This window comes from Pongo abelii, chromosome 16 (genome assembly GCF_028885655.2).
Source record: "Pongo abelii isolate AG06213 chromosome 16, NHGRI_mPonAbe1-v2.0_pri, whole genome shotgun sequence".
Classification (NCBI taxonomy): domain Eukaryota; kingdom Metazoa; phylum Chordata; class Mammalia; order Primates; family Hominidae; genus Pongo; species Pongo abelii.
The window spans coordinates 62,089,076-62,104,046 of NC_072001.2; the positions used below are offsets into that span (position 1 = coordinate 62,089,076).

The window sequence follows — 14,971 nt, forward strand, 5'->3', positions numbered from 1 at the left end:
TAATGTTTTATAACAATATCTCTTTTGAATTATTTTGGTGGTTTAAATGTACGTAACATAAAATTACCATTTTTAAGTTTATAATTTGGCATTAAGTACGTTGACATTGTTGTGCAACATCTCCATCTATTTCCACAACTTTTTATCTTCCCCGACTGAAACTCAGTAACTGTTGAATACTAACTCCTATTCTCCCCCTCCCTCAGGCCCTCGCAACCACCATTTTATTTTCTGTCTAGGAATTTGACTACTCCGGGTAATTCATATAAGTGGAATCATACAATATTTGTCTTGTTGTGTCTTCTTATTTCACTTAGCGTAATGTCTTCAAGATTCATCCATGTTGTAATGCGTCAGGGTTTCGTTTTTAAGGCTGAGTACTATTTCATTGTACATGTATATCACATTTGTTTATCTATTTATCACTTCAGTGGACACTTCAGATGCTTCCACCTTTTGGTTTTTGCAAATAATGCTGTTACGATCCGCCCTCCTCGGCCTTCCAAAGTGCTGGGATTACAGGCGTGAGCCACTGTGCCCAGCCAGAAATCAAGTTTATCTTACAGTTTCATAGCAGTTATCCTGAGTATAACTTTTTCCTTTCTACTAGGAAAGATAATAAGTTTAACAAGGGTCCCACTATTCTTTTCATAATTGAGTTCATTATTAGGTTGTATACTCCTAGCAGAAATCTCTTGAGAAATTTTAGTATGAGCTAATGCACTTAAGGGTCCAGAGTGATACTTTTTAGGGAAAATACCTTTCTTGCTAATGAAATTTTGACTATTTAGAATATGTAACAAAGCATATTGTCTGTATTATCTAGATATGAGTAGTAGTAGTTATAGGTAGTAGAAGAGAATATTCTGTCAGGCATTTGATTTAATATACTTAAGCTGGCACATAGTAAAATAAATAAGAGAATTAAAAATTTAATACACACTCCAAGTGATATCCCTGTAGTACAAGTATTATTTTTTTCACTTAATTATATTAAAAAGATAGTTAAATGGTAGACATATTTCTAGTTGATTTTCTGATAATCTCTAAAACTTTTGTAGAAAAATGCCAAGTCATCTATGGCTTTTTTTTTTTTTTTTCTTTTGAGTCAGAATTTTGCTGTTGTCGCCCAGGCTGGAGTGCAGTGGCGCGATCTCGGCTCACAGCAACCTCTGCATTGTGGGTTCAAGCGATTCTCCTGCCTCAGCCTCCCAAGTAGCTGGGATTACAGGCATGTGCCACCACGCCTTGCTAACTTTGCATTTTTGATAGAGACGGGTTTTTTCCATGTTGGTCAGGCTGGTCTCGAACTCCCAACCTCAGGTGATCTGCCCGCCTTGGCCTCCCAAAGTGCTGGGATTACAGGCGTGAGCCACTGTGCCCGGCCGGCTTTTTTTTTTCTTTTAAAATCTTATTTCTTTAGAGTCATGTAAGCAATCATTACATTTTTATTTAAAGTTGAAACAAGTATTCATATTTATAATTGGTGGTGAAGCATCATACCAATAATAGTGTATCACAGTTTAGAAGTAGAGTTCCTCAGAGTTGTGTGGATAGTCTTAATGGATTTTTCCTCCTTTGGCTCACATAAAGTTGTTTGTAATGTGAATTACTAAATCCCAACCCTAATTTTTAGTTTTGAAAGTTAGTGTTTTTTTTAGCTATCGTATTTTCTTAGTGCAAGGTTTACTAATAGTGGTGTATTCTACACTAGTATCAGGAGTAATTAGCATGCAGTCATCATGACATAGCAATAAAATGATTGGATCAATCTACACAAAGAGGGACTAGTATTATGGTTTCAGTATTGAAACAGTGTATAACAGCAAGCCATTTATAATGTCACCAAGGAAATATATCTTGTACACATTTGCCTCCTTTGTAAATTAGATCGGCCAATAATTTTTACAAAAATAAAAGACTAGAATACGGTTTTATCAAACAGCAAATAATTTAGAATATTATCTGTTATATTTGCTGCTTTTTAAGTTAAATGCAATACTTGTGTTTATTTCCTTTTGAACTTTCCTCTTCTCAGTTAAAAATACAGCCTGATATAATTACAGCGATGGATTTTAGAAAAAAAATTTAGAACATGATACAATACAGCGATGGATTTTAGAAGAAAAAAATAGTATGAATTACTCCCTGGGTGGGAACCTCTTAGTTATATGGGATATTAATTTTGCATTGAATGACTGCATGACATAGTAACTCAGAGAACAGTTAACTGGTGTACACACACCACAGCATACACCAAACCACCCCTCCTTGCTCCCCTGTACCCTTGTCTCATTGGACAGACTGAACTGATCAAAAATCAGAGCAGATTTAACCATAAAGAGTTGATTGCATTGTTTTGGCTTTGGGGCATGAAATGATGGAAAAGAAATTGGGTTTAGTTAATTGTGCTGTGAATCACTTCTTTGTAAATTAATGTGTGGCTGCATGTTCTCAGAATTTGTCTGGTTTTTGGCAAGTTTTCATTGCTTCTCATGATCTCAGTTATCCACATGAGGACTTAGTAATTATGGACGAGGAGTCTAATTTGTAAATCTTCAGCCAATAAAGACTCCAAGATCTCCTCCTCTGAAATCCACCAGAACATAAGTCTGACATGGGTTTCTGGAAGAACCCCAGCTGTTTCCAACATACATCATGAGACTTCTGTTGTTGATGGAGTCTATATAATTATCTGATGCCTAGAAATCTTGATACTTTTCCTCTTGACTTTTTAACTTTTTTTAAACCTCTTGACTTTCTGGCAGGAGTTTTATTGAGATTTAATTTCATTGGGTTTTAAGTATATTCCCAGAGTTGAATAGCCGGCACCACAATCAATTGTAGAACATTTTCAGTTCACTGAAAAGAAAAGAAATTCTATACCCTTTTTTCTTTTTTCTTTTGGGAGACAGAGTCTTGCTCTGTTGCCCGGGCTGGAGTGCAATGGCGCAATCTCGGCTCACTGCAACCTCTGTCTCCTGGGTTCAAGCGATTCTCCTGTGTCAGCCTCCTGAGTAGCTGGGATTACAGGTGCCTGCCACCATGCCCGGCTAATTTTTGTATTTTTAGTAGAGACAGGGTTTCTTTTCACCATGTTGGTCAGGCTGGTCTCTAACTCCTAACCTCAGGTGATCCACCCACCTCAGCCTCCCAAAGTGGTAGGATTACAGGCGTGAGCGACTGCACCTGGCCCACCTTTTTTTTTTTTTGAGACGGAGTTTCACTCTTGTTGTCCAGGCTGGAGTGCAGTGGTGTGATCTCGGCTCAGTACAACCTCTGCCTCCCTGGTTCAAGCAATTCTCCTGCCTCAGCCTCCTGAGTAGCTGGGATTACAGGTGCACGCCACCATACCTGGCTAATTTTTTGTGTTTTTAGTAGAGACGGGGTTTTACCATGTTGGCCAGGCTGGTCTCGAACTCCTAACCTCAGGTGATCTGCCCGCCTCGGCCTCCCAAAGTATAGGGATTACAGGCGTGAGCTACTGCACCTGGCCAGAAACTCCATGCTTTTTGGCCATCATAGTTGAATCCTCCTGTCATCCCCAGCCCTAGGTAACCACATTCTAGCTCTGTAGATTTGCCTATTCCAGACATTCCATATAAAGGGAATCTTACATTATGTTATCTTTTTGACTGGTTTCTTTTACTTAGCATATTGTTCATCCATGTTGTAGCTTGAATCAGTATGGTAGTCCCCGCCCCCGTCCAAGGGGAAACCATTCTAAGTCCCCCAGTGGATGCCTGAAACCATGTAGTGTTTTTTTTTTCATATACCTACATGCCTATCATAAAGTTTAATTTATAAATTAGGCAGAATAAGAGACTAACAACAACAAAGTAGCAAAATTCTAACAACGTACTGTAATAAAACTTACGTGAATGTGGTCTCTCTCTCTCATACTGTGAGTAACTGAAGCTGTGGAAAGTTAAACTGGATAGTGAGGGACTACCGTACTTCATTTCTTTCTATTGCTGAGTAATAATCTTTTGTATGTATTTATTTATTCATCAGTTGATTGGCATTTGTGTTCCCACTTTTTGGCTGTTATGACTAATGTTGCTGTTTATAAGTTTTTTTTATGAATATGTGTTTTCATTTCTTTTGGGTACATACTTAGGAGTGGAAATGCTAGATCATATAGCAATTGTGTTTAATTTTTTTTTTTTTTTTTCCTTGAGATAGAGTCTTGCTCTGTCGCCCAAGCTGGACTGTAGCGGTGCAATCACAGCTCACTGTAACGTCTGCCTCCCACGTTCAAGTGATTCTCATGCTTCAGCCTCCCAAGTAGCTGGGATTACAGTCAATGCGCCACTAGCCTGGCTAATTTTTGTATTTTTAGTAGAGATGGGGTTTCGCCATGTTGACCAGCTGGTCTCGAACTCCTGGCCTCCAGTGATCCGCCCGCCTTGGCCTCCCAAAGTGGTGGGATTACAGACATGAGCCACCACGCCCAGTTTGTATTTAATTTTTGAGGATCTGCTAGACCGCTTCCCAAAGTAGCTTGTATCATTTTACATTTCCATCAGCAATATGTGAGGGTTCCAATGTTTTTTTTTTTGCATCCTCTCTAACACTTGTTATTACCTGTGCACTTTATTACAGCCGTCCTATTTGGCCCCATTCAACTCTTAGATCACATGTACCTGTGTTTTATCATTGTGACTTCTGTTTTCTTGCCTTTAATTGAAGTGATTCTTGTCTGACTGGCTGCCTTCTGTAATTTGCTCATTGCCATGCTCATGTTCACTCATCTTTGTGTTCCTGGTTTATCACTGATCCTGCTGAACTACAGATAAGGCATGATGGCTGATCTTGGATACAGCACTGCCTGTCCTTGTGAATAAGAATAAAAGAAGATAGTGGTTTTGATAGCTTTCTGTAGGAATAGGTCATTCTATGCCTTAATTATTGTCATTTGTTCTGATGGTAAAGTTATATACTACAGTAACATGGGAGACCTGTAAGATCATATATTTCTGTAACCCATTTGTAGAGAGGGAAAATACTTGCTTATTAAACAGCTGTTGTATTCGCTTTTTAGGAACTGGTTTAAAAATGTATTTTATGGGCAAAATAAATCTATGGTGTCAGAAGTTACAATAGTGGTTAACAATTTGGTGGGCTATAGTAATGGGAAGAAGATTCCTAGGGTGCTGGTTATGTTTCTCTATCTGTGTGCCAGTTACATAGAGGTGTTCATTTTGTTAGTGTTCCTTGATCTATAAACTTAGAATATGTATGTATGCTATACTTAATAAAAACTTGTTAAAAATATGTTAACATTGTTTATTCATATTTTGCACTAGTAAAGCTCTTCATTTGTCACATTTACTGCCTTTCTGATAAATATGTTTCATTTTGAGTCATGATATGTACTATTACATTATTTTCATATGTACATTGCATTGATGTAAATGCTTTAAATTCAGATCTCTTTTTGGCAGCTCGTAATTTAAGATGTTGAATGATTTAGATAGCTGTACAGAGTTTGATTTTATATTCTGCTGTACTGTTTATTTAACTGAATGATCTTCAGCAGCCCACAGTCTTGGCTGTAATCTTTTTGTATCTAAAACTGAAATGCAATAGTTGTGTCTACTATCAGGAGAATTCAGATTCTCATTAGAGAATTAATAGAGTAGTATGAAGGAAAAAAAAATGGAAAAGAGAAGCTTATATTCATTAGCTCATTATTAATAGTATCAATCTAATGTAGTAACCATCTAGATGTATAGAAATATTTAATAATAACCACTTAAAAATGTCATACCAGGGGTAAAACATGTTGACTAATGAGTCTTTTGAATTCAAATCCTTTTATCTATATTTCACTGAAATAGGTTTTGAAGGAATAGTTTGATTTGACCAAATGTGTTTTGTTGCTGAAGGTAGTAAGATATGCAATAAGATCAGTTTTTGGTTAATAGAAGTTTTTAAGTAGGCTTATGCTCTATATTTACTGTATTTCTAAAAATTGGATGCATGAGTAGAGTGACCAGAGAAAAACGTTTTATAAGAACAGTAAAGTAATTCATAACAGACATTTTATGTACTGATGAGTAAAAGACAGTTCTGCCTTTATAAGGGATCTTCTTGGTGGAATTTGAGAACTCTTCAATTAAATAGTATAATAAAACACATTAAAAATCTTTTAAATATCTGATTTTGTCTTCTAGGCTTTCGTTAAAGTTTCCCATGTCTCAATGGACTCCTGAATATAACGAGCTCTACACCTTAAAAGTGGATATGAAGAGTGAGATTCCTTCTGATGCACCAAAGACACAGGAGAGTCTGAAAGGGATCCTTTTGCATCCAGAGCCCATTGGGGCCGCCAAAAGTTTTCCTGCAGGAGTTGAGATGATTAATAGTAAAGTGGGGAATGAATTCTCTCATCTGTGTGATGATTCTCAAAAGCAAGAGAAGGACATGAATGGTAACCAGCAAGAACAAGAAAAAAGTCTTGTTGTGAGGAAAAAACGCAAAAGCCAGCAGGCTGGCCCTTCGTATGTGCAGAATTGTGTTAAAGAAAACCAGGGAATATTAGGACTGAGGCAACACTTAGGAACACCAAGTGATGAAGATAATGATTCCTCTTTTAGTGATTGTCTTTCTTCTCCTTCATCTAGTCTGCATTTTGGAGATTCTGATACTGTGACTTCAGATGAGGATAAAGAAGTCTCTGTAAGACATTCCCAGACCATTTTGAATGCTAAAAGTAGAAGCCATAGTGCACGGTCTCATAAGTGGCCTCGGACTGAGACAGAATCTGTATCGGGATTGTTAATGAAAAGACCCTGTTTACATGGCAGTTCATTACGGAGACTTCCATGCAGAAAGAGATTTGTAAAAAATAATTCCTCACAGAGGACACAGAAACAAAAAGAGAGGATATTAATGCAGAGGAAGAAACGAGAAGTGTTAGCTCGAAGAAAATATGCCTTGCTACCTAGTTCTAGTAGTTCCAGTGAGAATGACCTCAGCAGTGAATCCTCTTCTAGCTCATCAACTGAAGGAGAAGAAGATTTGTTTGTTTCTGCCAGTGAAAACCACCAAAACAATCCAGCTGTTCCCTCAGGTAAAAATGTTTAAGCTGAGTAAAACATGGAACCTATTGCATTGTATTTGTGCTTAATTTTTTGTTTGTGTCTTACTGATTTTATTTAAAGGGACTATCAGGTTCTATTACTTTTATTTTTAAGTCATATAAATTACCAATTGCAGTATTAAACCATGACTCTAATGCTAAGATAAAAATTAAAAAAATTTCTAGTGACAAAAATAAGTCAGAGTTTTTTGGGGGAATAACCATTCATTACTTTTTTTTTTTCTGAAACAGAGTCTCACTGTGTCACCCAGGCTGGAGTGCAGTGGTGCAATCTCGGCTCACTGCAACCCCCGCCTCCTGGGTTCAAGCAATTCTCCTGCCTCAGCCTCCCAAGTAGCCAGGATTACAGGTGCCCACCACCATGCCCAGCTAATTTTTGTATTTTTAGTAGAGACGGGGTTTCACTATGTTGAACAGGCTAGTCTTGAGCTCCTGACCTCAAATTATCTGCCCACCTCGGCCTCCCAAAGTGATGGGATTACAGGCATGAGCCACCGCACCTGGCCTCATTTATTACATTTTATACATATTAGATTATATTTTATATACGTTCTTCATTTATGGTACACATTTTTTTCCTTGTGTTTCTTTAGTATGCTTGACTGTTATGAATACTTTTTCAGCTACCGGTATGATGGATTCAACCATAGTAAGAACAGTTCTAGTCACTAAAAAAGACTGGCTAATTTTTTTTTTCTTTTTTTTTGAGGCAGCATCTGGCTTTGTTGCTCAGGCTGGAGTACAGTGATGCAGTCTTGGTTCACTGCAACCTTCACCTCCTGGGCTCAAGCCGTCCTCCCACCTCAGCACCTCAAGTAGCTGGGACTATAGGCACACACCACCACACCTGGCTTATTTTTGTATTTTTGGTAGAGATGGGTTTTGTCAAGTTGCCCATGCTGGTCTTGAACTCCTTACTCAGGCGATCCACGTGCCTTGGGCTCTCAATATTTTTTCTTTAAGTACTGTATTCTTGTTGTTTGCTGTTATCATGTTCTTTATAGCTGAAAAATAATTTCAAGTATTTGAGTGGTAACTTTTATTCTAATACTAGGACCCAGAGATTTTTAGTCCTGATAGTGCATACAATACATCAATTAAAATTGGATAGGGACTATTTTCTATCAGTGATCTTGAGCATGTGTGCTCTTGCTCATGCGTGCTGACTCTCTCTCTCTCTCACACACACACACAGTAAATGTGATATTTAAGTACAATAAGTTTATTTGCAGACAGTCCTGAAATGTATGTTCCATGTATACAAACCATCCTAAGATAATGCATCACTTTTACAGTTGTAATTTAAAGGGAGTTGTTGAAGTGAGCATTGAAGAGCTGTCTGAACTGAGGGAAAAGATTAATTTCTTGTGAAATTAGGGAATAGGGCAATGGGCCCAGGGAGAGCTTTCTAAAGGGCTAGCTAGGTCATGGTTTCTAATACTAACATAAGCTTTCTCAGTTTTACCTTATGTCTTGCCTGTTAAGGTCAGGGCCTGCTAGTCTACTTTCGGATGTGCCATTTCTTCTCTTCTTCTTCTTCTTTATGAGTCTCTTCCTTTTCCAAGAATCTCTTTCCTTTTTCATTTTTATTTTTCTATTTTTGCCAGAACCCTAAACCAGTAACCTTGTTATTAATCTTAGGCTTGGCCATGTTCAGATCAGTTTTACCTACACAAATACTTTTTTGAGAAGAGTTCATTTTGATCATGTACTGCCAGCTGAGAGGAGTGTAGAATAACCATTGCCAGAGATTTCCTGAGAATAAGGGAAATGAGGAGTTGTCTTGCTTAATTGTCACATTTTTCTCAAGTGGTCAGGATGTGCATGTACTAGTTTTGGGAGCGAGAACAGCAGAGCTCAGTTTGTGCTTGAAGTCAGTGAGACAGGATGGTTGATGTGGAGCAGAAGTTCTAAGGAGCTGATGTTTATAGGGGAATGAGAATATAGTAATTGAATGTCATTATCAGTGCCAGGGGTTCATACAACCTCAAGTATTAAAGAGAAGTCCAAACTTAATTCATTTAAAAATCTTATTTAATACTTACTGTAGCGTGTGTTTTTTTTTTTTTTTTTTTACTGCCTTTCTTGGCAGAATTACGTTATTTTAACTACATTATTTTCAGACGCTACCCTCAAACATTAGAAACAAAAATCCAAAATGTTGAAACCAACACCCAATGTTTTCTGGTTTCTAGACAAGTGATTTGCTTTAAACTAGTTTTTTAAAAAAATAATGATTTAATAACATTCACACGATATGGAATTTTAAAAGTATCAAGTAAGTATAAAATAGAAAATAAAAGTTTATCTCTTCTTCAGATCCTCCAGTCTTACTATTAACCTGAAGTAATCACTATTAGTAGTTTCTTATCTCCTTCAGAAAATGTGAAAGGCTATTCAAGGATAAATAAATAATGTGGCTCTTTTTATATAACTATGTATACTTATCTCATAATTCTTGACATTTGCATAGTATTCCCTTTGTGTGGATGTTCCATAATTTATTTAATCAGCTTTTGTCAGTTGATATTTGCTGCATTGAGCAACCTTGCGCTTGCGTTTTGTACACCTTTGTAAGTGTATCTTAAGGAATAATTACTGAAAGTGTTTCAGAGGGTATATGCATTGAAAATGTTGTTGGCTATTGTTACCAGAATGCCCTCCAAGAAGTTTGCATTAAATTCCTCAATGCTAATGTCGTGATGATAATAAAAATATCTAACACTGGTTGAGTGTTCACTCTGTGCCAGTAATGTTCTATTTTATGTGTATTCGCATTGAATCCTTCCAGTACTCATATGAGATGGATTCTGTTATCATCACACTCATATTACAGATGAAGCATTTGGAAAATCAGTTTGCAATGATTTTTTTAAAACTATTTTCAGAATAGTTCAACTGAAATATTAATGAGACTTAGCTCTATTATCAAGAAATCTCAGCTCTTTCAAATAATTAACTTCCTTAGATTCTTAGGAGATAGGTTATTTCCTAGTCATATTTTGAGTGATTCAAATAAAGTGATTTGGCAAAAAGTCTTAGCTAATTCAAATTGGTAGAACTAGAACTTGAACTCAGGCTTTCTGGATAGAGTTGGAATGTCTAAACTTTTAATTTGACTTATTTACTACATGTTAATATGATTTGTATGGATGAATGGATATTAGTTACTGTGGAGCTTCTGGGACAACTCTTCATGCAATGTGCATGTATTAATCCATTGTCACGCTGCTAATAAAGACATACCTGAGACTGGGTAATTTATAAAGGAAAGGGGTTTAATTGACTCACAGTTCTACATGGCTGGGGAGGCCTCACAATTACGGCAGAAGGTGAATGAGGAGCAAAGTCATATCTTACATGGCAGCAGGCAAGAGAGAGCTTGTGCAGGGGAACTCCCATTTATAAAACCATCAGATCTTGTGAGACTTACTACCATGAGAACATGGTATGTGGGAAACTGCCCCCATGAATTATGTCCATCTGGCCCTGTCCATGACACGTGGGAATTATTACAAGTCAAGGTGAGATTTGGGTGGGGATACAGCCAGACCATATCATTCTGCCCCGGCCCCTTCCAAATCCCATGTCCTCATATTTCAAAACCAATCATGCCTTCCCAACAGTTCCCCAAAGTCTTAACTCATTTCAGTATTTACTCAAAAGTCCACAGTCCAAAGTCTCATCTGAGACAAGGCAAGTCCCTTCTGCCTATGAGCCTGTAAAATTAGAAGCAAGTTAGTTTCTAGATACAATGAGGGTACAGACATTGGGTAATTATACCCGTTAACATTTCGTTCCACATAACTTATGCAAATTTCTGAGCTGGTTTGAATTTCTCACCAGAAAATGGGTTTTTCTTTTTTATCACATTGTCAGGCTGCAAATTTTGCAAATTTTTATGCTCTGCTTTCTCTCGAATGCTTTGCTCTTAGAAATTACTTTTGCATATACCCTAAATCATCTCTCTCAAGTTCAAGGTTCCACAGACCTCTAAGGCAGAGGCAAAATGCTGCCAGTCTCTTTGCATAGCAAGAGTGACCCATTTACTCCAGTTCCCAAGAAGTTCCTTGTCTTCATCTGAGGCTACCTCAGCTTGGACTTTATTGTCCATATCACTGTCAGCATTTTGGACAAAGCCATTCAACAAGTCTCTAGGAAGTTCCAAACTTCCCCACATCTTCTTATCTTTGGAGCTCTCCAAACTTTTGCAACTTCTGCCAGTTACCCAGTTCGAAAGTTGCTTCCACATTTTCAGATATCTTTACAGAATCGCCCCACTCTGTTAGTACCAATTTACTGTATTAGTTCATTCTCATGTTGCTAATAAAGATATACCTGAGACTGGGTAATTTATTCTATTTTTATTTATTTATTATTTTTTTTGAGACAGTCTTACTCTGTGGCCCAGGCTGGAGTGCAGTGGTGTGATCTTGGCTCACTGCAACCTCCACCTCCTGGGTTAAAGTGCCTTTCCTGCCTCAGCCTTCCGAGTAGCTGGGATGACAGGCCTGCACCACCACGCCCAGCTAATCTTTGTATTTTTATTAGAGACTGGGTTTCACCATGGCAGCTGGGCTGGTCTCAAACTCCTGGCCTCAAGAGATCTGCCGCCCACCTTAGCCTCCCAAAGTGCTGGGATTACAGGTGTGAGCCACCGCACCCGGCCAGGACTGGGTAACTTATAAAGGAAAGAGGTTTAATTGACTCACAGTTCCACATGGCTGGTCAGGCCTAACAATCATGGCAGGTCATTGAGGAGCAGAGTCACATCTTACATGGCAGCAGGCAAGAGAGAGCTTGTGCAGGGAACTTGCATTTATAAAATCATCAGATCTCATGAGACTTGTTCACTACCATGAGAACATGGTATGTGGGAAAATTGCCCCCATGATTCAGTTTTCTCTACCTGGCCCCACCCTTGGCATGTGGGCATTATTACAGTTCAAGGTGAGATTTGGGTGGGGACAAAGCCAAATCATATCCGTGCATCAATATTTATTGGCTATTGGGAAATGAACTGATGGAAAAATGTTTTACATTTTAAGTATTTTGTAATATCTTAAAACACCCCAAGGCACAACAGTTGTATATAATTAACTGACTTTACGTCATCAGTTCATTTGTGGTTCTTTTTGGTTTGGTTTCATTTGCTTTTTGAGACAGTCTTATCTGTTGCCCAGGTTGGAGTGCAGTGGTGCAATTATGACTCACTGCAGCCTCAACCTCCCTGGGCTCAGGTGATCCTCCCACCTCAGCCTCCCCAGTAGCTGGGACAGCAACAGGTGTGTGCAACTACACTTGACTAATTTTTTTTTTTTTTTTTTTTTTTTTTTGTAGAGACAGGGTTTTGTCATGTTGCCTAGGCTGGTGTCGAACTCCTGGGCTTAAGTGATCTGCCTGCCTTGGCCTCCCAAAGTGCTGGATTATAGGTGCGAGCCACTGCACGTAACCAGTGTATTTGTTATAATCAACAGATTTCTGGAAAATATTTGCTACTTGCTGTCCCATTATTAATTGGCTTTTAACTTTATTAGGGATTTCTGTTTATGTGTAGAAAGCCAAAATGATATGTTACTTGGGTTATTAGAAAGCCTGTTATACATTTAGTTTTTCCCATTTGCCAGTGAGGCTGATAATTTATACATTCTGTTTTGTTCCTGTAATATTTGTCAAGAACTCCAGATATTTAAAATAACCTAATGGAAGCTAGGTTTGAGAATAGGTGTTAATTTTAGTAATATATTTCTAGAATCTATTCAGAGAAACTTACTGTAACTAACATTTAATAACACTAAAACCTTGGGATTCCCAATTAATTGTGGATATGAGGATTTCTTTATACTTTATTAACTTCAAAATTAATAGGTATTGCCGGGCGTGGTGGCTCATGCCTGTAATCCCAGCACTTTGGGAGGCCAACACGGGCGGATCACCTGAGGTCTGGAGTTCGAGACCAGCCTGACCAACATGGAGAAACCCCATCTCTATTAAAAATACAAAATTAGCCGAGCGTGGTGGTGCATGCCTGTAATCCCAGCTACTCGGGAGGCTGAGGCAGGAGAATGGCTTGAACCTGGGAGGCGGAGGTTGCTGTGAGCCGAGATCACGCCATTGTACTCCAGCCTGGGCAACAAGAGTGAAACTCCCTCTCAAAAAAAAAAAAAGGTATTACAGATTATATCTCCTTCAGTCTTCAAGGAAATGTAAATGTCAAATATACTCCTAAATAAGAGAGCTTCAGTCAGTCCCATTTTACCACTGAGGAGAAAAAGAAGTTTTGTCTATCTTGCTTTGAAATACAAAGTTTTAAGGCTGTTGTGAAAATAGTCATATGTCTTATTAACTTATTTACATATAAGATATTGAAAAAATGTTAATTTAGAATTAGTGATTATTACCCATATTTCCTGAAAATAATTCTATTCACACAAGCATCGTAGACATTGATGTCTTGGTAATTGCTAGAACCATTTTTTAAGTCATCACAATTTTTGAGAGCATAGGATCCTCATCTGCTTTGTGTGAGGTATGGCATGCACTGACTCCATGAGTGATGTATCACTAGAAACTTTGTCTCAAACTACAAATATCATATTACCTTATATTAGGCTTTAAAAAATTATCTAATAACTGTATATATATATATGTTTTTCATGTGTAGTCCATACTGTATTGACTTTTTAAGCTTTTTTAAAAGTTTGCTTAAAAAGATAACCCTTGGAATTGTAGAGTCCCAGGATCAGGAATTATATCTAAAGCTGTGAATACTTCTATCCCTCTTTTTGTAAAAATAGCATTGATTGAGTTATAGTTTTTGGTTTTATGATTTTATTTGGGAACTTTTAGACATACACAAAAACAGAAATATGCAATGAACTCCCATATAATCATCATCTCACTTCAGTTGTTGACATTCTGCCATTCTTAATTCATTTCTAACCCCTCTTTTTTCCTGGAGAATTTCACAAAACTTGTAGACATCATTTTACTCATAGACACTTCAACACACATGGTTTAATTCTTTTTTATATATGGCATCATTTCTCTATACTGGTAGTTAGGTCTGAAAGCTTGATTAGGTTCAAGTTAGTTCCGGCAGTACTTTGTTGATGATACTGTGTGCTTTCTGTTGCGTCACATATTGAGCTTGATCAGAGGGTTCAGATGTTGTCATTCTGATCCTTCCATTATAAAGTTCCCCTTCACTGTTTTCTGTAATGTTTTTTAGCAGTTATTAATGGTCTTGCCCAGATTCGTTATATTAGGGGTGCAAAATATTGATTTTTTTATTTTTTGAGATGGAGTTTCACTTTTGTTGCCCAGGCTGGGGTGCATTGATGCAATCTCAGCTCACCGCAACCTCTGCCTCCCGTGTTCAAGTGATTCTCCTGCCTCTGCCTCCCGAGTAGCTGGGATTACAGGCACACGCCACCATACCTGGCTAATTTTTTATTTTTAGTAGGGATGAGGTTTCTCCATGTTGGTCATGCTGGTCTCGAACTGCTAACCTCAGGTCATCTGCCTGCCTTGGCCTCCCAAAGTGCTGGGATTACAGGTGTGAGCCACCACTCCTGGCCTTGATATTCTAATTCTATCATTTTGCTTAGCTTTATTATCTGAGGTTCTTCTATAAAGGAAGAACACTTTGTTCATCAGCTCAGTTATTCTGAAATTCTGTTCATACAGGAAAGGCAAGATGAATGCTTGATTTTCTTCCTTCATTTACCACTTCTCAGAATGACTTGGTATTCTAGCAGCATCCAAAGAGGTTTTTTCACTTTTGAGTATCATTATGAATGCAGGAATTTTAGTATATTTGATGGGTTTCAGTTTGTTGCAGTCTTTTTATACTTTTTAAAA

At 37.8% G+C, this 14,971-nt stretch overlaps 1 protein-coding gene across 15 annotated transcripts in view; it reads left to right on the forward strand.

The window, feature by feature from the left end:
- The window catches only part of RNF111 (ring finger protein 111), a 112,458-nt gene that overhangs the window by 37,320 nt on the left and 60,167 nt on the right, over window positions 1-14,971 (forward strand). For all 15 annotated transcript variants that reach the window (XM_024232102.2, XM_024232105.2, XM_063715945.1 and 12 more), the window contains 1 exon segment: window positions 6,180-7,078. In XM_024232102.2, coding sequence (XP_024087870.1) covers window positions 6,199-7,078 — 880 coding nt within the window. In that variant the 5' untranslated portion in view covers window positions 6,180-6,198.